At 31.2% G+C, this 25,753-nt stretch overlaps 8 protein-coding genes and 2 non-coding genes across 10 annotated transcripts; 3 read left to right on the forward strand and 7 right to left on the reverse strand.

Annotated features, from left to right (window-relative positions):
- Positions 1–185: 185 nt before the first annotated feature.
- tmem14B (TMEM14 family protein) lies at positions 186–605 on the reverse strand (the record flags this gene model as incomplete). Its single annotated transcript, XM_020574553.1, has 1 exon — positions 186–605. One exon carries the CDS (start codon positions 603–605, stop codon positions 186–188), a length of 420 nt encoding a protein of 139 aa, XP_020435595.1.
- Positions 606–822: 217 nt separating this feature from the next.
- Positions 823–2,483, reverse strand: PPL_03627 (RsmB/NOP family class I SAM-dependent RNA methyltransferase; the record flags this gene model as incomplete). The annotated part of the gene is made up of 3 exons (XM_020574554.1): positions 823–1,715; positions 1,795–1,822; positions 2,097–2,483. 3 exons carry the CDS (start codon positions 2,481–2,483, stop codon positions 823–825), a joined length of 1,308 nt encoding a protein of 435 aa, XP_020435596.1.
- A 180-nt stretch (positions 2,484–2,663) lies between these two features.
- Positions 2,664–4,227, forward strand: PPL_03628 (WD40 repeat-containing protein; the record flags this gene model as incomplete). Its single annotated transcript, XM_020574555.1, has 3 exons — positions 2,664–2,703; positions 2,792–3,434; positions 3,534–4,227. The coding sequence occupies 3 exons, from the start codon at positions 2,664–2,666 to the stop codon at positions 4,225–4,227; spliced, it is 1,377 nt and encodes a 458-aa protein (XP_020435597.1).
- Positions 4,228–4,372: 145 nt separating this feature from the next.
- PPL_03629 (uncharacterized protein) lies at positions 4,373–11,073 on the reverse strand (the record flags this gene model as incomplete). Its single annotated transcript, XM_020574556.1, has 9 exons — positions 4,373–5,227; positions 5,340–5,428; positions 5,500–5,656; positions 5,898–6,263; positions 6,317–6,965; positions 7,031–8,070; positions 8,124–8,639; positions 9,712–10,803; positions 10,894–11,073. The coding sequence occupies 9 exons, from the start codon at positions 11,071–11,073 to the stop codon at positions 4,373–4,375; spliced, it is 4,944 nt and encodes a 1,647-aa protein (XP_020435598.1).
- Positions 9,154–9,225, forward strand: PPL_03630. The gene has a single exon. It is a non-coding gene; the product is annotated as a tRNA-Asp (tRNA).
- On the reverse strand, positions 9,296–9,377 carry PPL_03631. The gene has a single exon. It is a non-coding gene; the product is annotated as a tRNA-Leu (tRNA).
- Positions 11,074–11,507: 434 nt separating the features above from the next.
- On the reverse strand, positions 11,508–18,534 carry pakD (p21-activated protein kinase; the record flags this gene model as incomplete). Its single annotated transcript, XM_020574557.1, has 21 exons — positions 11,508–11,747; positions 11,833–12,029; positions 12,118–12,316; positions 12,416–12,599; positions 12,676–12,739; positions 12,822–12,943; positions 13,026–13,209; positions 13,314–13,643; positions 13,743–14,070; positions 14,171–14,713; positions 15,055–15,715; positions 15,861–15,900; positions 16,055–16,118; positions 16,225–16,545; positions 16,640–16,736; positions 17,284–17,385; positions 17,484–17,510; positions 17,612–17,652; positions 17,784–17,958; positions 18,069–18,176; positions 18,347–18,534. 21 exons carry the CDS (start codon positions 18,532–18,534, stop codon positions 11,508–11,510), a joined length of 4,215 nt encoding a protein of 1,404 aa, XP_020435599.1.
- A 1,544-nt stretch (positions 18,535–20,078) lies between these two features.
- Positions 20,079–21,601, forward strand: PPL_03633 (uncharacterized protein; the record flags this gene model as incomplete). The annotated part of the gene is made up of 2 exons (XM_020574558.1): positions 20,079–20,095; positions 20,209–21,601. The coding sequence occupies 2 exons, from the start codon at positions 20,079–20,081 to the stop codon at positions 21,599–21,601; spliced, it is 1,410 nt and encodes a 469-aa protein (XP_020435600.1).
- A 375-nt stretch (positions 21,602–21,976) lies between these two features.
- Positions 21,977–22,253, reverse strand: PPL_03634 (uncharacterized protein; the record flags this gene model as incomplete). The annotated part of the gene is made up of 2 exons (XM_020574559.1): positions 21,977–22,152; positions 22,244–22,253. 2 exons carry the CDS (start codon positions 22,251–22,253, stop codon positions 21,977–21,979), a joined length of 186 nt encoding a protein of 61 aa, XP_020435601.1.
- Positions 22,254–22,770: 517 nt separating this feature from the next.
- PPL_03635 (uncharacterized protein) lies at positions 22,771–25,733 on the reverse strand (the record flags this gene model as incomplete). The annotated part of the gene is made up of 4 exons (XM_020574560.1): positions 22,771–22,804; positions 23,825–23,847; positions 24,323–24,361; positions 25,548–25,733. 4 exons carry the CDS (start codon positions 25,731–25,733, stop codon positions 22,771–22,773), a joined length of 282 nt encoding a protein of 93 aa, XP_020435602.1.
- Between the last annotated feature and the right edge of the window lie 20 nt (positions 25,734–25,753).

A 25,753-nucleotide genomic window follows, 5' to 3' on the forward strand; every position in this document is an offset into this window, starting at 1 on the left:
TAAAAAAGGATAATTATTTTAAAAATCAAAATTGTTTGAAATTTCAAATAATATTTTTTTAATTTCTTGTTTTTCAACAAACATGTTTAATATCTAAATCTTTTGGTAGATTAACTTATTATTATTATTATTATTGGATAAGAACAATATAAATCTTTATATTTATTATTTTTTACAAATTTTATTTATACGCCATATGTCCAATCATAGTACTTCTTTGCACTGTAGAGTGTAGTTAAACCAGCGGCAGTAGCGACGACACCAGCTGGAAACACCTTTCCTGTTTTTATGGCACGCTTACCCATTGCTCCTGTCAAGACAACAGAAATAACTACAAAAAAAAAAAGTAAAGAGTTAATGAATGCTGGTGTGGTGAATACATTATACTGATTGATTGATTGATTTCTCAATATTGATACTCTACCTGCAGTTGCAGCATGACCTGTTTGTGGATCTTTTTCCATGGCTACACCAGTGGCGGCATATAACAATGCAAAGGTGGTACCTGCAATCAAACTTGGCATTGACTTTGCCTTGGCATATCCCATTACTCCACCCAAAAAGGTGAGAGCAGACATAGTATAGTTAAGATGATTACTACTCATTGTATGTATAAATTATAACTTTAACTTTTTTGTTATTAACTTTCAAAAGAAAATAAAAAATAAAAATTTGATCAAAAATTGGAAATGGAAGCAATGCAAAACAAGTTACTGATTTTGATTTGCAACAAATTGCGTGTGAAGAAGTGAGTTGCTTATGATGAAAAAAACGAATGAAAAATGGAGTAGGAACCTGTTTTGTTTATATTATTTATTGTTGTTATTCTTTTATGAATCTTGCAATAAAGAAACCGATCGATGATAATTTATTGGATGGATCGAATCGTTGAACCAAATGCTGTTGCTCTGGAGTGAGTCCGCATTTCTGTAGACCTCTATCACCGACATGCGGAAACTGTGCTATCAGTCGCATGTTGGAGTGTTTCGCCAGTAGGTATGCTACGTTCTGTTCGTTCTCCTCTGGATTGATAGTGCATGTCGAGTACACCAATATTCCACCGCGCTTCAACAGCGGCACTGCATTATCGATCAATCGTCGCTGGATGTCGGTGGCGTTTGTCAAATCGATCAGTTTGCTCGGCTCGATGAATCGTGGTCGTGAACCAAGTCCTGAGCACGGACCGTCCAGTAGAATACGGTCGAACGACTCATCTGCAAACTCTGGTAGATCTCTCGGTTGCTTTGTGAGTTTCGCAGAGTCACGTGATAAGCAGGTGACCGACTTGATACCCAGCTCCAAACATAGCTTTTGGACGGTTTGTTGTTTTTTCTTGTTTTTATCGATGGCGATGATCGTTCCGGTGTCGGACATGAGCGATGCTATCAGAGTGGTTTTACCGCCCGGTGCAGAACACATGTCCAGTACTCGCTGGCCACTCTTTACGTCCAGTTGGAATACAGCGAGAATCGATGGTAGATGTTGAAGAAACAGTAAATCGGGGAACAAAGCGTTCAATGGTGGACATTCATAGATTCTCTCAGTCATTTCGATTGCCACACCACCATTACCACTGAAATAATCTAATCTATCCAATAGAGATATTCCATTTCCAATATAAACAGTCCTTTCTTTATAGAATTGTTCAACAACAAATCCCTTTTTCCCATCACCCATCAAATCTACAAAAATAGATACTTTTTCACCTTTTACAACTTTTAATTAAAAATTAATTTAAAATCAATTAGTTTTAACTAAATAATTTCCATTTTTAATTAATTATTTCTTACTTACTTGTTTTATCCGATCCAATTACACCTGGCTATATATTAAGTAGTAACAAATATTATTAATTTGATTGATAGCAAGGAAATATCATTTACATTTGATACACTTACAGCAAATATTTGACTTCCTCTTAAAACTGATTCACCACATGTAGCACCAACAACCACCTCTAGAGGAAACAGGTAATAATAAATAGTTATTTTAATTAGTCAGGTGATTGAAATATAAGTGAATATTAACAAAACTGATATATTACGTTTATAAATTGGATTTCTTTTAAAAGGACCTCTATTTTTTATTAATATAACTTCATTATTTAATTTATTTAATATTTCTTCATTATTTTTATGATTATCTTCACTATTGTTATTATCTTTATTTAAAAGTTGATCAAATGAAATGATATCATCAAATGAAAGTTTATATGTTGATGGTTGACCATTATTGTTATTGTTATTGAAATGATCAATCAATTTCTCAATTAATTGATTCTTTGATATTTTTAAAGTATTAACACGAACACATGTCAATGATTGTACTGTTGTTTGTGCTCTCTGAATAGAACTCAGCTGTTCTTCATCATAATAATTCAATAAATGTTGATATGTATCCTTCTCTAAATATTCTAACAAATTGACATCAGATGCCAACATTGTATTCATTTTACTAATTATATCATTATTATTATTATCCATATTTCTATATATCTTTTTATAAATAAATAAAATAAAAATTCATTTAATTTAATTTAATTTTAAAAATTATTTTTGATACAAAAAAAAAAAAAAAAAAGAAAAAAACGAACGAAGAAATATTAATGATTTTTTGATTTTGTCATTTTATATTGTTATATATAAATTTAGATTAGATTAAAAATGAATGTTACAGTTGGATCAGATAGTGGTGTTGTTAAAGGTTTGTTAAAAACTAAAGATTTTTTTTTGAATTGTCTTATTTTAACAATTTATCTATTTATCAAAATTTATAGTTTATAATATAAAAGATAAGAAACCAGTTGGTATCTATGGTCAAATACAAAGCTCATTGGAAAAGGAATTGTTGACTATGAGCTATGGTTGGGATAGCAATGAGTCAGAGTTGTTACAGGGTTACAAAGATGGTACCGTCAAGATGTGGAGTATAAACGAAGGTGTAGGACAAACACTCGGTGAGATTCAGCTGGGAGCTACTCAAGCGGTGCGTGCCATCCGCACGCTCGCCGATAGAAGATTGTTGGTCGGTTGTGAGAACGGTTCGATCTCGTTGCAAAAGGTTACAGAGGAGGGCGACGCCAAGCAGCTCGAACAAATGAGCTTCTCGAAATCGTTGTATCAGCTGAAGGTCGACCAGAACGACGCCAACAGAATAGCGATCGGTGGAAAGAATTCAGAGATCTCTGTTTTCGACATTGAGAAGAAGCAGCAGGTTTGGCGTGCCAAGAATGCGCCGAACGACATGCTCGGTATTGCTCCGCTCATCTGGATCACCGATATCGAGCTGGTCGGATCCGACAAGATCGTAACCGGTACTGGTCACGCAGAGATGAGAGTCTACGATTGTCGTAAGAATCGTTCGCCACCCGCCATCAACATTAAACTAGCGAAACATCCAATTCTCTCAATTAAATATAGTAATCAATTTGAAAAGTAAGTAGTAATTTACTAACTAATTAGTAATTGTTAGTTTTTTATTATCTTTTAAGCGGATTAACTAACTAATTTATCATAAAAATATTGATTGTTCAGTATGATTATCATTGCAGATTCAGTTGGTAATGTTAATTCTTATGATATTAGAAATGGTAAATCTATAGGATCGTACAAAGGAAATACAGGTAGTGTTAGATGTATCGATGTTCATCCAACTCTTCCGTTGTTGGCGACTGTTGGTTTGGATCGTCATTTGAGAGTGTTTGATATCGATAGCAGAAAATGTGTGCAAACCGTTTATTTGAAGCAAAAGATGTCGTCTGTTTTGTTCTCTGCTGAGGAACCACCAGAACCAGAAGAGGAAGAAGAGACAACCAATGGATATGCTCAGCAGTTTGACGATGAAGAAGAAGAAGAGGAATACAATGATGACGGTGGTATAGATGACGAAGAGAACGAGCAAATTTGGAATCAAATTGAAGCAAACGCTGCAGTTGCCGTTACAAAAGCAAATAAGAAAATAGCAAATAAGAAACAACAACAACAGGTTGAAGAGGAAGATGATGAGGAAGATGATGAAGATTTCGATGAAGATGCAGAGTTTGATGATGATGATGAAGGAGATAGTGATGATTTTGGTGAAGATGATAGTGGAGATGATGATGATAGTGAAGATGATGATGAAGAAAGTGAAGAAGAAGAACCAGTTAAATCAAAGAAAAGACCAATGGTTTTATTAACACCACCAAACAAACCAAATAGTTTAAAACAAATCAAAACCATCAGCTGAAAGTTTAAGATCAAAGTTAGTGCAAAGTAAACAACAACCAACATCAACATCAAAGAAACAAAAGAAATAAATAAATAGATCGAAAAGAAATATATTTAATTATAATATAAATTTATGTTTTAATTTAATTTTAATTTATTTTACTTTATAACTTTGGTACCAAAATATTATTGATTAAATCTTCGATATCTGGGTTTAATGCTTGTGGTTCACGGAAAGTCATTTCACTCAACTTGCTGTCCACCTCGGGATCCATGACGATCTCGTTGGCTTTGAGTATTTCGGATTTGATTTGTTTGGGAAAAGAGTTTTTAAAGGAGACCAATTTGAATCGTTTGAACATTTCGATCTTCAAGATCGGACTCTTTATGCATTTCAATATCGAGTTGAGCAGCGCCACCTCTTGGAACGTTCTAAAGTATGGCTCGTAGACATTCATCATCGCCACGACATGGTGAGACTGTTGATTCTCGTGGAAATAGTCAAATAGCGCTGCGAAATACTTTTGTTTGTGTACCTCGTCGATGCCAAGGAACTTTTCGAGCTGGTCGAATGCACAGTAGGCACTCGGTCCGAATGGGTCGAGTTCGCGGTGTTTCGCAAAGAACAAACGAATCGCCAGGTGATAGCAGGTGACGTCTTTCAACTCTTTGGTGGTGTTGAACAGTTTCTCGGCTGCTTCCAACTCGTTCTTCTTGAGCATGTCGTTGAAGACGACGTTGGTCAAGCCAATCAGTTTGCCTGGGTTGGACTGCTTGTTCTCGTAGATCGAACGGATCTGCACGATCGATTGCTCTGGCAACGATTGGATATCATTGGAGCCATTGAAGTAGTTGCATACTTTTGAGATGAAATACATGTTGAATGGAATACACTTGTCTAGCATCGCCTGGAAGATCTTTAAGAGATACTCTTTGTTGTCGATCTCCATACAGTGATAGCCGGTGGCGGCATACATATTCGGTGAACTACCGATGACAATTGGCAGTTGCTGACGGATCTGTTGAATAGCAAACGGCAGATTCTCCTTAAAGTTTCGTGTGATCGATCCAGAGTCGTAGAGAATGAAACGCAGACGTTCGGACATTGGTTGTGCGAGCAGTGTGTGATACTTTTCTGTGTCGTCCTCGTAGAGAATGGAGACGGCGTTGATCAGCAACGATCCATGTGGAATCTGATCCTTTGAGAGCAGTATCAACAACTGATTGTAGATACCTTCGATATCTCTATCCTTGCAGAGTTTCTCCAGGAAGATGTCCGCTTCTTTCTTACGATTTGTCTTGCCAAGACTGAATGGGACGTTGGCAATGATCGAACGATCCCACGAGTTTGTAATGTACTGACGCTTCGATGAGTTGGTTGCGTAGATGGTTTGTCTCAGGAGCCAGAAGGAGATCATCGATGTCTGGTCGGTTGCAGACTTGTTGTTCTGATGGTAGAGAGTGAAGAGATGGATGGTGTAGATCGATGGAACCAAGCCATACTCCAAGGTCATTCTTGCGTACCACTCGAGTGCGCAGTCATAGCGATCCAACTGCAAGTGCGACTTGATAATCCAGGTCAAGATAACACTTCTCTGGTTGTCTTCGACCTGTCCAAGCAACCGGATGAACGAGTCTACGACAGCCTGGTTCTTGAATGTCTCATTGCAAATCAAGATGGGAACACACAACTCTGGGATCTGGACAATCTTGCCAATCACCTTGTCGAGTGTGGAGAGCAGTGACTTTGATTGGAGAAGCGCAACGATCGATTCCCAAGACTCTAGATCGCGCAAGTCGACATCTTTGATCAAGATGTTCTCGACGCACTCTCGAACCATGTCGGCTTGCGCATCGTTGATCTCGAAAGTTCCAGACTTCATATAGTGATTCAACTCTGAGAGCACCTTGATAAGCATCGGTTTGTCTAGCTGAGGAATGAGGTTGATAATTGGTTCGCGATTGGCACGCATCAACTGATGAATGTTGGCTTCCGTCAAACAACCGAGCAGTGTAGCTTCTTCGTCCAATCGCTTCACAATTTTCTCCAACAAACTCTTGTTATTCAAATTGACAAGGATATCACAAACGTATTTCATGACATCTACATGATTGTTGTTGTTGTTACCACTGATGCTAACAACATTCTCACTTGCAAGTTGACCGATATTCTCACTGAGGAAATTCAGAGAGTCATCGAAACGGCCGAGAATAACCATACGCTCAAACAGTGCCAAGAACGAAAATACACATTTGAAACGTATTTGCTTGTCTAGTTGATTGTAACTTTTCAATGCTTCGTTGAATTTAGTCATTTGAATAGTTAGGTATGTTCTTAGTTCAATGAGATTCTTCGTGCGATTGAAATTGGATGGTTGTTGTGTGATGTCGTTGTTGTTGCTGCTATTCTTCTGACTATCTAATCTAGCCAACTCTGTATTGATATCGGATATCTGATAGGGAATGGTACCTCGATTGTGAAAGTAGTTCTTGATATATGTGAGTATCTCTTGGTTGAACAACATTCTGTCGAGGTAGAGTTCAACGGCGTGTGGCAACGACTCATAGTCTGACTCTGACATGTACTTGAATATCGAATTGGCATTGGCGTTGGCAAGTGAATTGCTACTCAATGCACCGATGGTACTAAGCAACACCGAATTGAATTGATTAACCAGACCATTCCAATAATTTTCCAATTCCACTTTATCTTTACTATTTTCACATTGAACAGGTAATAATACATCTTTAAATATACTAAAAAAACAAATTAGTAACATAAACAAAACAAAACAAAACAATATAAACTCTTCTTTGCTTACTTATTTAATTTCTTTGTTTGAGAGATTCTATGATTTGGAGAGATGGATGGATCGTCTAATGAATGTATGGTTGCTTTAAGATCTTCGGTGAGTACAAAGAATTGAGATTGCAAGTTGGTGAGTGCTGTTTTGAACGATGCCGATTCATTGGTGTATTTGGTGGTGGCGAGTGTGTAGGTATTTGATTTCGCAGCTTGCTTTGTGCGATGGAACTCGTCAACGTACTCTTGTACCTGAGAGGTTTTCGTAATGTTGATTTGTGACAACGCTGAAAGAAGCTTTGACTTTGTGACAACTCTGCCTTTGACCCAAACTTCCTTTGCCTTGCAGACATATAAAAGTTCATCAATACTCAAAGAATTGACAAGTGGTTTCAACTTTGGTTCAGTTGTAGTGGTGGTAGTATTAGTGTTCTTATTAATATATGTTGGTTTTTGTTGTTGGTGTTGTGGTTGTGGTCTTTGTTGTTTTTGATATTTATTTGTTATTACTTGTTGTTGGTGTTGGTGTTGTTTATGTTGTGGTAAATCTCTTTCTTCTTTCTTAACTGGCTCGGTTGTTTCTGCTTCTTGTTTATTTGTTAAAGAGATTGTTGATTCAGTTGGAATAGCGATAGGTTGTTGTTGTTGTGGTGGTGGTAAATCTCTCTTTTCTTGTTTAGCAACAATAACAGGGTTTGTTGTTAAAGAGATTGTTTCAATTGGAATATTAGGTTGTTGTTGTTGTGTTGGTTGTTCTGAAACGATTAATGGTTGTTGTTGTGGTTGTTGGTTGTTTTCATCTTTTATTTGTTGTAGCTGACTTAACAGTTTCTCGGTCTTCTTTCTGGCATCTTCCTCCTGAAGTTTGTAATAAATAAACTTGGCAAGCTCTCTCTGTGTGCTGATACTGCAAGTGTAACGACGATCTTCACAGATTCTCTTGAGTTCCTCATATGGCAAAGTGTACAACTTTTTCTTTGTGTATTTCTTTAGATCATCGAAATCCTCTGCACTCTCCTCTACCTCTTCTTCTTCTTTTTCTTCTGCTTTTACTTTCTTCTCTTTCTTTTCTTTCTTTCCTTCTTTTCTTTTTTCTCTTTCTTCACTTGTACTTGTTGTTCTTGTTTTTGTTGTTGTTCTTGTTCTTGCTGTTTTTGTTGTGACAAAGCCAACTTCTTCTCTTTTCTCTCTTGTTTCTTTCTCTCTTTCTCAAGAATAGCTTTGTGAGATTCAATAAGGGTGACTATCTCTGTTTTCTTTGATAGTGAATGTTTTAAACCCATATCCTTACAGATCTGTCTGAGTTGTGCAAGTGTCAAAACAGTTAGATCCTCTTTCTTTGCTCTCTTTCTAGTAGCAGTAGCAGTAGCAGTTGAAGTAGTACTGGTTGAAGATGCAATCGATGTAGATGTTACTGATGATGCTGCTGAAGCAGCTGCATCTACAACCAAATCATCATCATTGTAGTTGACATTGTTTAGTTGTTGATTTCCCGATCCAACAACAATGAAATCTATAACACCATCCTGATTTTGATTACTACTATTATTATTACTGTTACTATTTAAAATGGTAGAGCTATTGTCATTGGTGGTTTGTGATGTCGTTGCATTCGCGGTAGAATATGACTTTAAATTGAAAAGAGTTGAAGATAGACTTCTCGAGGTAGTACCTGATATAAATGTCTGCTTAGACAATATCTTACTACACGAAGTTAGCATCTTACAACTATATGATGATATCTAACAAACAATGAATGTAATTGTAAAAAAAAAATGATAATTAAAAAAAAAACAAACAAAAACGAACGATTCAAAAAAATTAATTAATTTTTTTGGGTGTAACTGCTTTGCGAATTAACAAATTACGAATTACTTGATTGATTATATTATTGTTTAATATATTTAGTTTGTTGTAATAAAAGGAATTAATTTTTACCAATTTTAATAGTTAGTAAATAATAAAGTTTAATCTGTAGTAGTAATTCTAAGATTGAAAAAAATTGGTGCATTTTGGCAAAACTATTAATTTTTTCAAGTTGTTTGTTGATTAATTCTTCATATTTAAATTTTTTTAAAACGTTCAAGTATTGTGCAATAAAATAAAATAAAAATTTAAATTTCTCCAAATCAAAACATCAACTCCCCTTTGGTCTAGTGGTGAGGATTTTCGCCTGTCACGCGAAAGGCCCGGGTTCAATTCCCGGAAGGGGAGAATAATTTTTATTCAACATTTCTCAACCTTGTCCGCATGCGGACAGTATTTTTGACATCAGGAAAAGATTTACCAGAGGTGAGATTCGAACTCACGAACCAAATGGATGAGATCTTAAGTCACACTGCTTTAACCAGCTTACATACCCTGGTCAATGTTGAAAAAACCAATTATTCGCGAATTGCTTTTATTCTTTCTTTTAATTTTCTGGTACAACACAAATAACTCAGAGTTGGCACTCAAATTATCAAACAAATCATCGATAACTTGACAACAGCAACCTATCACCTCTAAAAATGGTAACTGGTTAAAGCAGTGTGACTTAAGATCTCATCCATTTGGTAGGTGAGATGACAAACCGGTGAATATCATAAAAAAAAACAATTAAATACTTCCATTTTAAGATAAACAAAAATTTTATTGTATCGGTTAAAAATAAAAAATGGCAATTCAATTTATTATTCTTTCAACCGCTCAAAAATATACAAGTTCCCACCTATCGACTTCCAGTAGTTTCAATCCCATGGTCAAAAAATTATTTTCAATCTTTAAGCAATGCGGTAAAGGTGTTTCTGCAGAAAACTGATTTTGATTCATCTTGACCAGACGCTCTGCAATTTCATCTCTTGCATTTACCTCCAGAGAACTAATATCATTGTCACTTGGATCTGTCACTGTAAAGGTAATCTCTAACAACCTACAGGGTGGGAGATTACAAACGTTGCATAATCTATCTTTAAACAGTTGATAACACTTTGGACAACCAAAACGATCAAAATTCAGTGATATCGCTTCCTTTGAGATATTACCATCCACCACATAGAGATTGTCATTTGTATAATCATGTTCCTCTTTGAAGATTTTAGATGCTATCGATGCTATGTTTGTTGATATCAATTTATCTCTATAGCATTGTTTAGTCAGTGATCTCAACACAATGTTACTGTTGTTTTGATGATTAGTACAGTTGTTATCTAGCCAATCTTTTAATTCTCTGTATTGCTTCAAGTGTTCAATGTCTTTATCATGGTAGGTCACGCTCGAGTAGATGAGAGACAACCGGTTGAAACACGAAATCTTGGCTGATTTGATTGCTATTATATCACCAACATTGATATCGGCAAGATATCTTTCTATCGATTCACCAAAGAAAACAACGGAAATCGAGTGGTTTTCGGTGTCGGCCAATGTAATCGTTTGTATAGATACTATGGCTGTTTCATCTATTTTGCTTTTTTTGATTTTCGAACCGACTCTTGATGATTCTTTGCTCTGTACATATCCGATTACATCGACAAACACTCTTTTATACGCTATCAACTCTTTGTAATCGACCTCCAATGAACTCATCGATATAAATCGATAGAGAGTGGGAAGCGATTTGAATTCCTCTGGACAGGGAATCACTTCAGTCCATGAAGTGCACCTCAGAACGAATGGATGATCCACCGCAAAGTAAGATATTTCCGCACAAACATTAGTGATATAATATATCTTTCCTTCAGCTACATCTTTGAATTTACTACCATAGGACACTCTCGAAACTTCTTCAGTGTAAATGATTATTATTTGATTTCTCTAGATAATATAAATTTAGTATTGTTTGTTAGAATCTTTGATAGGTTGTTAAAGTACTTTTATATTAAATAGGAAACTATTGATAATTACAGTAAGACTATCATCCAAAAGTATTGAGCCTTGGAATTTCTTCAGATTGATCTTTCTTTTTACAAAAACTCTAACAGTGAATTGTTTTGAAGAACACTTAATTCTTGATAGAGGTATCATTTTTGCTTGGTCAATTCTCTCCAACGATTTGAAAGGATTAACAGGTTGTATACTGCTCATTATTTGTATTCATTTATTTAATAAAATTAATTTAATTTATTGTCATAAATAGATAAAATAGATAATAGAAATTAAAAAAAAAAAAAAAAAATTGGTTTATTGTAGTTTCCTAAAAACCAGTACCAAAATTTAATTCCAGGAAAAAAATAATTTAGTAAGTCTAATGAATTTACATTTATATATTATTATGATTATTCCAATGATTAACAACCCACCGAATAAACTTATTATAATTCTCAAAAAAATAAATATTTTATATATTAATAAATTTCTAGGGTAAACTAAACTACATGGTGAGTTAGACTAAAGGGTAAAAATTAAATGATCATTTGTTTATGTCAATTTAAAATTTATTAACCAAAAAAATGGAAATAAATGTGCAAATAAATTATAATATATAGTTATAATTTATTTTTTTTATATAATTAATTAATCTATAAAGTAATATCAGAGAAATTGTTTTGCTTGATGGTTGCAATCTCATCGATTTTCTCGGTGAACTCTTTGGCTGAGCAAGCTTTCTTTAGGAACACGTGTCTCAAGAGATAGTGCGCGTCAGGTCTTCTCTTATCATCAAGATTGAGACACAAGTTTACAAAGTCTATGAATTCATTCGACCATTTCATTGGTTCTTTGAAATCAGGTACACCTTCTAATGTCAATAAAAACAATGCCTATTATTATTAAAGTAAAATCAATCAAAGAAATGATTAATATAATTATGAAATGAACATGTTGTTGTTGTCGAAAGTTACTTACTCTAACAGGTGGATATTTAGCATAGGGTGGTTCACCTTCCGATAGTTCTCTGGCTAATATACCAAGACTCCATATGTCGATCTTATGATTGTATTGGTTACCTCTGATAAGTTCTGGTGCCATCCAATAGGGTGTTCCAACTACACTGTTTCTTTGTAGTTTAGCTCTAGTAAGATTAGCAACAAATCCAAAATCAGCTGATCAATAATCAAAATTGTTTGTTAGTCATTAATAATAGTTTTTTTTAACTGAAGATCTTCTGATATAATAGATGTTTAAACTTACCAATCTTAATGCTACCATCTCTACCAACAAGTATATTATCAGATTTTATATCTCTGTGAATGCGATGACCCTTGTGTATATAATCGATACCTTGAAGAACCTGTAGACAAATGTAAGCGATATGTGATTCATTGAATGACTGATTCTTTGTACCGATCATATCTGTAAGTGATCCAAATGACATATACTCCATTGTTAACTATTATTATAATTATTAAAATATTAATTAGTTAGTTAAATTGTATAATGATGATAAACAATCAATCTTCATATATTTTATGTTGTTGTTGCTACTTACCCAAAGATGATTGAGAACTAAATAAGAGTTGATATATCTAATTAAATTCTTATGTGTGCAGTTCTTCATTGTACAAATCTCATTGATCACATTCTTTATATTCTTATTGTCGACCTTCATCTTTTTGATTGCAACCTTCTCACCAGTCTGAATATTCGTACCACAATAAACATTACCAGTTGATCTATAAAATTGTAACAATACATTAATTAATATGATATAGTTTTAATAAAACATTGACTAATAAAATGATACAATACCCTCCACCAATCTTTACAATATCTTTATATAATTCTTCAGGGTTTTCTGAAGAAACTAAATCCTCTGTAATAATAATAATAATAATATTAGTTAGTTAGTTATTTAGTTTAAAATATCTATTATTATAATTATGTTTTATATTTACTTAGAGTAAAAGAAGGTTCTTCAAGTGCAAGTAATTGTGTATTACTATCAATGGTTGGCGAGAGTGGTCTCGGTGGTATATTAGTCATCGATTCACTTCTCTCAAAGTGTGATGTACCTGACCTATAATAATTATAATAATAATAAGTAAAATTGTTAACATAACTAACAAACTCGGGCTATTTTAACAATAGATAACACATACTTTTGATTATATACATGATGGAATTCAAGTACATCTAAAACATCATCTGGATGCTGATTAATCTCACCATCTTGGAATCCAGATTGTGCCAACAATGTCTTCCATTGATCAGGTATACCTTGTAGTGCCAACCCAACATGAATTTCATGTTTAACATTGAATGGTGCACCAACATTCGGAGCAGCTATTATTATTATTATTATTATTATTATGATAATGATAATGAATGATTTTAAACGTTAATATCTTTCAGACTGATATTAAATATAATATGTTTAGTTTACTTACTACAACAAGATTCAGAAGCATGTTTTAAACACTTTTTATGTGATTTATATTTACAACCTACACACTCGAATGCCTGTCTCTCGACGATACCTCTTACACCCCATATATATTGGTTGCAATGGTTGCACTCTGAGATGTTCTTAAAGTTCTTGAGCACGAATGAATGCTTGCCTTTGAAGCCATCCGACTTGAATGTCAGATCGGTAATACTACGCACCTGATCGATGAAATGAGCCATTGCCTCTCCTTTCAACAGTGATTTCTTTGCCATGGAATTGGAGAATTCAATTACTTCATTCTTTCCTAATCCCCAACCATGTAGATTATATACTATAAAATTTATAATGATGATTAGTGATTGGTTTGTTAACAAATTGATACTCTTTACTTTGTTAACAATAATGTTTAACTAATTAACTAACCACTTACCAAATGATAATAATAAAGTACAAACTAAATCTATATCAAATTCAACATAATTGTCATATCCAAACTGCTCGTGTTTCATTACCAATTCATCCCAGTAGAGTTCCTCCCAAAAGCTTAGATCTTTCCATGTCGGATGATCCTTGATAAACTCTTGAATGAACTCACAGGTTCCATTGATCTTCTTTCGATTCAATATACGCGAGCAATCCATAATCAATTTACAACTAAAGTAATCTTTAGCTTTCGCTTCATATAAATTCTGTAAGATTGTATTTATCAAATACAGCGTTACTTCATATGAATTCTCATTCATTGGTAGATTCATTTGCTATAGAAAATATTAATAATTATGATTTTGATCAAGATGATTAGTAATAATTCAAATAGTAGTTTGTTTAACAAACACATTGCTGCTAATGATATCATACATTTGCTTTTGTTTCTTCATCCAATGTCATACATATACTTCTACGAGCATAGTCATTGGTGAATATATTGTTCATCTTGTAGATGTCGGTCATCTCCACGTGATTACTAGAGGATATCAAAGCAGAGACGATCTTCCTGCCGAAATCCAATAGTTCACGATCCACTTCCAGCTCTATGACTTCCATTGAATGCTGTTGGTGCGATAACATCATTGGTGACGATCCACCACTCAATGGGAATCCACTATTTCCACCACCGCCACTTAAATTAGTATGATGTCCACTAAACTTTAGAAAACTACTAGATGCAGTTGGACTTGTAAAGTGAAATTGATGTTGTTGTTGATTTTGTTGATTTTGTTGTATTAATTTCTGTTGCAATTGATGTTGTTGTTGTTGTTGTTGTTGATTCATTATATTGGTTGTTGTTATATTGTTGTGAGAGATTGATTTCCTGAGAGGTGGAAGATGTGAATTGGTACGAGACAACGGGTGTTTCGAGATCGATAGACTAGAGTTGGAGGAACGTGGCGGATCCGATATCTGGTTGGCATATTTCATTCGTAGATTGAGCAGTTCCGTCTCGATATTCAACAACTCATTCTCCAGCTTGTTGTTTCGCTTGATGTGGTCGGCCAGCTGCTCGCTGGTGATAGTGAGCTGCGCCTGAAGATTGGTGTTACTCGTCTGTAGCTGTTGTATCTGCTGTATCTGTCTTGTGAATGCCTGTGTCGACACAGGAATAGCGCCATTAGGATCCGATGGTAATTCAATATATTTTGCAATATCAATCTGAATGGTGTTGATGATGATGATGATGAGATTGTGATGATGATGTTAGAGAAATGAAATGAATAACAATGATAATAATAATAATAACTTACAGGTTCACTTAACTTTTTACTCTTTTGTCGCTCGGTATCCAATTCTTTGTGAAGTGATTCAATCTTTTCCTTTTGAACGAGTATTGTCTTTTCCTGTTTGGATATTCGGTCTTTAAGATGTAGCAGTTCCTTTACGAACGATTTATAGGAGATACTGTTACCAAACATTAGTGGAACACCGGAACTATCACTGAGGAATGAGTTGTTATGAATCGATGTTGAATCTTCAGAGTCTGACGAATCCGATGAGGATGATGAATCTGACGATGAATCTGATGATGATGAAGAATCTGAAGGTTGTTGATGTTGTTGTTGTTGATCTTTTCTAGTTGATATCAATTTCAATTTGGAATCAGATGATGCCTGTTGTTGTTGTTTGGATGACGATGATAATGAGGCCGACGATGACTTGTGAATTGACTTCTTTGAGGATGATGATAAAGACATCAAATTGTTGTTGTTTGTTGTCGATGTTGATGTTGTAGTTAATAAAGGTGCTGACTGAGTCAGTGGTGTTGAAGGTGTTGATGGTGTTGTAGATGTAGATGATATAAACAATGATGATGATCCATTTCCATTACCATTACCATTACCATTGCCATTTGTGACATGTGACGATGAAGAAGATGATAAAGTCGGTGGAGAAGATAGAAACGATCCACTCGATTTCAGTTTAGATGAGATTTTACACAGTTCCGAAAGATTTATAATTAACTATAAGAGTTTTGTTTTTTTTATGTTTTGTTTTAGTTAGTACTAATAAATCTAGATTAGAAATTCAATCCCTAGTAAAACATGCTACATACCTGTCTTTTACAGTCTTCAGGTTGATAAAGGAATGTATAGCTTATAAATAGATATTTGGAGTGCACACCGAGTAACCAGCATGCTCGCAAGTAATTTCGGATGTTCTCGATCTTCTGTAGCTGTGTCGGTCGCACATGTATCTTTTGTATCATTCCCAGTCGAATGCTATTGATAAGATTACACAGTAGCGTACCGGAATGCAACGATTCCAAAATATCAATCTCTAGAAAATCTACTGATAATAACGATGGACATTTCTGTAATGAAACAAAACAAAATATAATAAAAAAAAAGAAAAAAACTATCATCAATATTTATAGATAATATATCACAACACTATACTATATTTTAAAAAAAACCTACTTGTTGAATCCATTTCTTTATCTCCAATTCATCCAATGTTGTTGAGGTTGAAGAAACAGTAGTGATATTAGAGTAGTGTTGAATGTTACTACTGTTACTAAGATTGATGTTACTGTTACTGTTACTTCCGCTACTACCACTGGTGTTTAGCTGATACTGTGATGCCGATGATAATGACAGCATTGTCGTCATACTGTTATTGTTATTGCTATTGCTATTGCTGTTGCTGTTATTGCTATTGTTGTGATTGCTGGCATTGGTATTCGAATAGGTGCTCATGAACATATAGGCTGCCTGCTTTGCCTTCTTCTTCTTCTTCTTCTATTGATTTAACAATCTCTCTTTTGTAAAATGCTAATAAAAATAATATTAAGTAACAATAAATAATTAACTTATATTTTAATAATAAAATAACATAAAATATGAATTTTTTGACTGATTGTTTGATTGTTTGATTGTTTGACTGATTAGTTGTTGATTGACCAATGCCGGTTGTAGAAACTTGTTTATGACTTAAATTATTTTATTTTTTACAAAATCGTGTTTTTGTTTTTTTTTTTTTTAATTTATTGTTTTTGTTTGAATATAATTTAATATTAATTTGCAAATTGTATATAAATGATTTATTATCAAATATAATATATATAGATAATATAAAATATAATATATATATATCTTAATTTATACAAAAGTAAAAATTAATTATTGTTTTTGTAGTGTTGTGTTGTGTTGTGTTGTGTTGTGTTGTGTTGTTGTTTTGTTTTGATGTTGGTGACCACCACCACAAAACACCATCTAACAGAATCACCAATAACACTCACACCCTCACCTTTAAATACTTTTTATTTCTTTGTGATAACCAATGTGATTAATTATGATTAATTAAAAGTAATGCTGAGAGCTTTGTTGTGGTTCTATTATTCTTGGTTGGAGAGCTTTATAAAACCTAGTTTTATTTATTTGTCACTTTTATTAATTTAATTTAATTTAGTAAAATTTAATAATGATAACTTTATATATATTTATTGGTTTGTTTATTTGTTTTTTTGTTTTAATTACAAGATTTGATTGTTTGATTTGATATTATTTTGATTTGATTTGAATTGAATGTGATTTGATGATGACAATGACGATGATGATGTCGGGAGGAAAAAGAGATATCTTTATTAACAAAAGTTTATATATTTAAATAAATAAACTTGATGTCGAATGTAAAACAAATAACATAATATAATCTTTAATCTTGACGACCTAATAACTTTCTTCTGAATACCTTATCTGGACAACTATATAGTTAAAAACAAAGCAAAAACATATATATATGTTAGTAACTATTATTATCATCTATGATGTTATCATTTATTTGTAATATATATGATTCACTTACATAACAGTAACTTCAGCACCCCAACCACTCATGGCATCTCTCTCAAGAGAAGACAACATACACTGTGAAATTGTTTCAAAAAGTTCCTCTGGATTCTTTTATATTGCAATAGTAATTAAAAGGTTAGAATCATGTAGATATTGTATTGTTTTGATCATGATCATCAACATACCATATCTTTCTTGTATAAAGTTTCACATAGACCATACATGGCAGGAGTCATTGTACCGACTAACAAAAAGTCATCAGTTTGTACCGGTGCACCAATCAAATCCATACCAGAGATAAATGGTTTATTATTACTGTCCAATCCACAAATAACTGGTTCTGTAAAGTATGGTCCAAATCTATATATTATTTTATTTAATAATTAATAATCACAAAACAAAATAAATAAGTTATGAATTCATTCAACGATCATGATTTAGTGATCTCCACCTCTGCTAGCAATACATACCTCTTTTCATACAACATATTCGAAACTAAATTAGTCAATACCTGTGGTGACATATCTCTTTCTTCTTTCAATTTATAAAGGTTGTGTCTAAATACAAGCTTTTGATATCTATTATTATTATTATTATTATGTTATGATTATGTTAGTATGATAGTGTTTAATTAAATTATATTAAAAAAAAAAACAAAAGAAAAACAAAGAAAAGAAAAAGAAAAAAGAAAAAAAAAGATAAACTTCTGTTCTCTCTCTCTTTGAGATATGTTAATAGAAATACATACAAAGTTTGGGCATCTGTAACTAAACCAGAGATACCAATGAAACATTTATCACTTATTCTATATACTTTAGGGTTGTTTGTAGAGACGGTTGTGTGTTGAATACCGAATCTAAGATCTGTAGCGATGGCAACACAATCCTTACCGGTCATAACAATGACGGCACCACCATTATATTCCATAATACTCATTTTCTATATGTATCTTTATAATTAATTAAATGTGAAAAAACAAAACTATACAAAAATTATAATATATTGATTGATTGATTAAACTTATTTGTTTTTTTTTTTCTAATCTAATAAAAAAATTGTTTTTTTTTGAGTGATGTTCACAATTTTTACAAAATTAAAATTAAATAATTATTAAATTACAAAAAAAAAATGATTCAAAAAAAAATATTAATAAAAAATTACAAAAGTCTCATTATTAATTAAAGACAAAACATATTGGTTGTAAAAATAATAATCATTTATAATATAGTTTTTAGAATTTAATAAACCTAATAATTAGTATTAATTTGTTCTATTTTTTTTATTACTTAATTACTATTTAATTTTTTTAAAAAAAAAAAAAATAATTTTTAACTTTGATTAAATATATATATTATGACGACTTAACTTGCTGCTTGCTTGTAGTAAACATTACTAGTTATGTTTCGGGATTTTACGGATAATCACAGATAATGATGATCACAAATAATTACCAACCTTTCATTTAAAATTTTAATGATCTTTTTGAAAATATCTTTGATCAGTTCATATTTATATGTTCAATCAGTCAACATCGTTAAATAACTTCAAAAAGAAGAAAAAAAAAACGTAAAAGTAAAAATAGAGTATTTTTATCTAAAAATATCAATGAATTGATTGAACAGAAGATGATAGTAAACCTTTTTGATTTTTCAAACATATAATAAAGAAAGACAATGAATATGTTTATTTCATTCTAAAATAAAACAAAATAAATAAAAAAAAAAACCATGATTAATCATTGTTTGTTTGAAACAAACATTTTTTTTTTAACCCATCATTGGTATTTTTTACAATAATAAAAATTTGTGTGAAAAATAAATATTGTGAAATTGCAGTGGGATTTGTTTGGTGGTAAAGATCAAACCAAAACCACCAATACAACACCACTACCACCATTAAAACACACAACAAAACACAATCAAATTTAACTAAAATTAAAAATAAAAATAAAAATAAAAACACAATCAAACCATCTACTACTATTACAGTACCACTTCGAAACAACAATCAAAATAAAAGCAAAACACAACTCATATTTAGACTTAACAATTGATTAATTTGGAATTATTTCTTTTCAATGACCATCAATCAACAACAACATCATCATTGTATCAGAAATATATAAAAGTAGTTACATATATAACATATATATACAACAACAACAAACAGACAGACATACATACAATCACAAATCTGAAACCCACCAGTTACAAAAATCATATTTAAATCACATGTGATCTTTCAGAGTCAGTTTGTTCAATCTCGATTTTATATATATATATAATATTATTTATTTATTTATTTATTTTTAATTAAATTTATTAATTATAGTTGTCTCATAGATCAACAATAATAATACACTAATTACTACATCATCCAAAACATCTTCACTGAATATTATATTTATTTATAACTTTATAAAAACTATTTATATACTATTTATTTATTTTTACTATTTATTTTACTAATTTTATAAAAATATGATACCAATCAAAAAGTAAGTAAATATCACTATCCTATTTTGGAATATTTGAACAAAAACAACACAAATTGGTGTTTTTTTGTTTTTCAATAATTGATTACTTAATTAATTAAAAATAAAAAAAATAGTGGTGAAAAAAATTTGTTGTCGGGATTGACTATGACTCCGGCATCGACGCCTTCAACCACAACATCGTTTCTAATTAAACACGATAAACTGGCCGATGTTTTTTCAGAGTCAAAGTTAGTTGCACCACCTTCAGATTCGTCGTCTGACGATGAGGATTTGTCATATACAGACTCAGAGTATACCTCCTATTCCGAATACTCTGAGAGTGACACTTACACGGATACCTATACAGTCGATGATTCCTCAGAGTATGATTCAGATGACTACAGTACCGATGAAGAAGCGGAGGAAGTAGAGGTAGTAGTTCAAGTGGAAAAAGTTGGAATTCAACAAATAATAGATGATAAAGAACAGCAACAACTTGAACAATCATCAGAAAAACAATTTATAGATGATGTAGAACAAAAAATAATAACTGTAAATAATAATAATAATAATAAAATAAATCATAGTGATCAATGTGAAATCAATCAAATGGAACAACAAAGTGAAACAACAACAACTGGAGTGGATCCCGCTTTTGATATAGCTGCATCTCTCCACAATTTGGTACAGAATCATTTTCACTTGCTGTCGTCTGGATTCAAATACGGATTGTATAGTGGCGATATTTTCATGGAACACTTGGAGATATTGTTTTTCTCGAGTGATATGGCAAAGAAGTACTATGATATGGTCAATGCTATGCCAGTTGAAGATATACCGACACCTGCCGCATCACAAACCAGGTTGTATATTCTGAAAAAGACAATTGATATTGTCGATAAAGTAAATATTTATAGATCATTCATGTTGGAACAACAAGAAAATGAAGAAGAAGAAGAAGAAGCTGTAGTTGAAGAAGCTGTAGTCAAAGAAGAAGAAAAACAAGCAGAGACAGAAGGAGAGGTAGCTGTGGAGGTAGAGATAGAACAATCTGTAATTGTATTAGAATCAACGGTGGAACTACCACCATCACCATTAGTAGATGTTATAGTAGAATCAAAAGTAGAAGCCATTGAGGAAGCATCAAGAGTAGTAGAAGTTACACATTTTTCAATAGTAGAGAATCCCGAAATTTCTGTTGATGATCCTTTAAATATTCAGGATCTAAAAGATAATCTACAGAGTCTGTTGGAATCACCTGACTGCAGTTTTTCAGATCTTGGACAGTTTGCATTTGATGTTTCAGAGTTGAACAATCTAAATGAAAAGTTGGAATCGATTGGCATCGTTGGTGTTGATGACCTCACAGTTCCCAATGTTGACAGCGTCCTCTCGCAGGTCAGTGAGAGTGAGACGGATTGCACCAGTAACTATAGTGAAACTGATTGTACCAGTAACTATAGCGAAACTGAAGATTATTCCAGTAGTGATAGTAGTAGTGAATACAGTGATTCCGAAAGCGATTGATGATCATGATGACCATAATTGCGCATCCAAATAAATCATTTCTTATTATTTATTTATTTATTTATTCACAAACCTTTATATTAATACAAAGTCAAATGAATTTATTATGAATCTTGGTATTTTAAGGAAAATTGTTAAATAGAACATTGTTCTTAAAATTAAATGATTTGTTGAAGTTCAATCTAAAATCTTTTTCTATTTAATTTTTAGATGTTCCCTACAAAGCTTTTAGAAATATAAAAATTTTACTAAAAATAGTATTTTTAATGGTGTAAATTTAAATTTATTTAAAAGAATGAATTCAAAAATTGATTAAATTAGTGAATTAATGGATAGTATTGATACAGTCTGTATGAATTTCCAAAAGATAATTTTTTAAAGGTCAACTGTTAAATAATCGATATAAATGATGTCCAAAACATTAACATCTGAAAGGTTAAGGTGTAAAAGAGCAGTGTTGTTACTCGATTGAGCAGAAGCTACACCAGTTTGAGTAGAGAATGACTTGGTCATTGATGAGGAGGAAGAGGACATCAAGTTTTGGAGTGATTCTATATTTTGTTTATTAGTTGATTGTAAATTTGATTAGTTTATTAGTTCCTTTTCTGAAAATATATTGTTTTTTTAATTAATTCAACTTACTGTATAACATTTTAGTTTTGAGTTTAGTATTTAGTTTAGAATTAAATTGAATTGTTGATTTGATGATTAGAAAGATTGTTTTCCTACCTTATTTATAGTCAACTGGTTAACTGACAAATCATTTTAGTTAGTTTTAATGTAAACTCCAAATATAAAGTTTGTATTCTCAAAAAAAAGAATTCTATTAATTTGCAACACTTAACTACATCTTACAGTATCTATTCGATTTAAAATTAATCTGCTGTTGATCAATTATCAATAGATTATAGCACTGTATCTCATAGGAGCATCAGATAATATGCAAACTATTTTCATTATTATAATAATCAATGATCCTTTTTACTTAAAATTCAAAACATTAACTTATCGTTCCAATCAAAATTGAATGATGGATTGATTTATTTCATATTGATCAATTTTGTACAATACACTAAATAAATAAATGAATTTTATTGCCAATCAAAATAATATTTATATATATATATACTTTTTAAATGGACATATGTCATTATCAATATCTGTCACACTTAAACGACACCATAAAAATAATTAATACGAACACTAAACAAAAATTAACGATAAACTATTGTTGATTGGAGTGCTTAAAATAATGATTGTCGTGTCTCTGTGATCATTTTTCACCACATTTATTTGATGTAATTTATGTATATAATTTTTATTTTAGTGTGTTAATTTATTTATATGTTGCTTCGGATAAATTGGCGTTACGATTTAAATTCAGATTTACGTAATAAATGTTTTAAAGGAATATGATTAGGTGTTGTTAATGTTAATCATATGTCATATATCTCGTTATTTATGTCATTCATGTGCCATATCATCATGTAGCCAATAACAATAATTAATGTGATAAATATTTTAACGTTTCACGTAATATGTTATTTTTAATATGAATTTTCTATTATCCCAAACAACATTTTTTTTTTTTTTTTTTTTTAAATGAATGAAAATAACCAAAAAAAAAGAAAGAAAAAAGAAATAAAAAGAAAAAAATAGCTTTCTTTTTTTTTTTTTGATGAACTGGTTTAAAAATAAATTAAAGTTTGCAAAAATCTGTAAAAGATATTATTTTTTAAATGATTTGTTTTTTGTTTTTGCAAAATTATTTTAAAAAATTTGATGAACCAATTTTCAACCTTACCCATTCAGAGACATCGAAAACAAAAAAAAAAGCTTTTGCCTTCAACTCAATTGTTACACAGAATTGAATTCTGTTGAATTAATTGCTTTTTATTTATATCTATTATTTTTTTAATTAAATTAATTTGATATTTTAATTTTTAGATTTAAAAGTGAAAATAAATTAATAGAAAAAAATAAAATAAATTAATAATAAATAAATAAAAAACAATAACAATAACAATAGAAGAAGTAGCAGAAAACAAAAAAAAAGTAGAAGTAGAGAAATTAATAACAGTGTAATATTACAAAGATAATTAGATAGATTCACTTCTTAATTTGGTTTAACAAACAGAAAGAAAGGGTTATAAAATAAAATAAAAAAAAGTACGCGACCTCCTCCTTTTAAAACAATCATTGCAGCATTAATACACCACACACAACATTTCTCTAGCTCTATAAACCTTTATTGTGTGAATTGATTAATATTTATGATACATTTAAATTGATCAAACAAATAATAATGTGTTATTGTTTGTTGTTGTTGTTGCTATTTGCATTCATAAATATCAACATCAAAATCAATTCAAATTTAGCATTAGATCAAAAGTTTAAACTCGAAACTCACACCTCATGAAAAATAAAATAAAATAAATAAAGCATTAACACCCACATCATAATAATAATACACAATTGAACGGTTTTATCTTCTAAAGTAGAAAGAATAAAATATGTTTTATTGATAAAATAATAATTAAAGCAGATCTATAAGTATTAGTGTCTAAATATTTGTGTTTTAAAATAAATAAATATTTAAAAAAAATATTAGTTTCAACACAACAATAACTACAACAAATACAAAAGGAACAATAACAACGAGAAACAATAATAACAAGAAACAAAAAAAAAAAAAAAACAAATCATCCAATGGACTCATACTATAACATTCCCTATTGCAATAGCCATCATATTCGATAGCTATCAAGTTTTTAATATTGATTAGGTAGATTAAGGAAAAAAAAAAAACAAGTAGTAAAGTCTTTAGCATGCTTGCTTGTTTTTGTTTGAAAACTTTCTATTTCTATTTTAGTAGTTACAGTACTTTACTTTACACTTTATTGGAGTGATGTGCTTGTTTTGTCAGTTGTTATTTATTTATCATCAATGTAGATATTCAAATTTGGATAAAAAAAAAAAAACAAAAGTTTTACAAAAAAAAAATAGGAGGTACACAACCATCAAAGGATCTACATTTTTTCAACTTACAAGTTTCTCAATTTAGATGTCACACACCACCACTACCATTGATTAATAATAATAATTCAATGATCAGTAAATCAACACACCACGCTTTTTTATCATGATGAAAATAAATCGCCTTTGTGCTTGTGCCCAACAATGACAATCATAATTAAACTTAATATATAATTATTTATTTTTTTAAAAAAAAACAACCACAAAAAAATTACAAACAAACAATGCAATATTTCATTTCATTGGAGAGCCTAAAGGCTAACCCCATATTCTCACTCTTACTCACACTGTACAAATAACAACATATAAAAATGTATTTTACTTTGTAATAATAATTATAATAACAATATTAAGCATACATAAAGATATATCCTTTAATATTATATATATAACACTTTATATATAATACGTTAATATAATCAATCAAATCTTCATACACACTCTTTGCAAAAAACATATATTTAACAAAAAAAAAAAAAAGATAGATTTTTCAATCTTCTGTTTTTATTTTTTATTTTTTTAATTTGATTATTTTTAAAAATTTTGGTGGTGATCAATTGTGTGTGGCGTTACTGTTGTCATTGTTGTATTTTAAAGATTTTTAATGTGTTATATTTGTAAATAGATAGATAGTTTTGAAATGTTTTTAAAACAAAACATATAATATAATATAGAAATAGAAATTAAAAATAAAATAAAATCAAAGATAAACAAAACATAAACTAATAATTTTATAACAAACATTACAGGTTAAACAAATTTAATAAATTTAAGTTAATACATACAATACATTCAACAACAGTTTCAATTAAAATAATATATTAAGAGTGATAGTTAAGTTAGTCAATTAGTTAGTTAGTTAAGTTAGGATAGAAATAGAGAGAGAGAGAGAAGTTAGGAGTATGACTACAACATCACCAATATTATCTTCATCAGTGCCAAATACGGCACATATCTCACCTCTGATGTCATCGTTACCATCATCGCCACTGTCGAATTCAACGGCTACTCTACCATCGTCAACATCATCGGCATTTTCAACACCATCGTCATCGTCATCTTCATCACTGCGATGCAGCCGAACTGGTATAGCCATTGGAAGTAGCTCCATACTTT

Source organism: Heterostelium album, assembly GCF_000004825.1.
Source record: "Heterostelium album PN500 unplaced genomic scaffold PPL_contig6, whole genome shotgun sequence".
Classification (NCBI taxonomy): domain Eukaryota; phylum Evosea; class Eumycetozoa; order Acytosteliales; family Acytosteliaceae; genus Heterostelium; species Heterostelium album.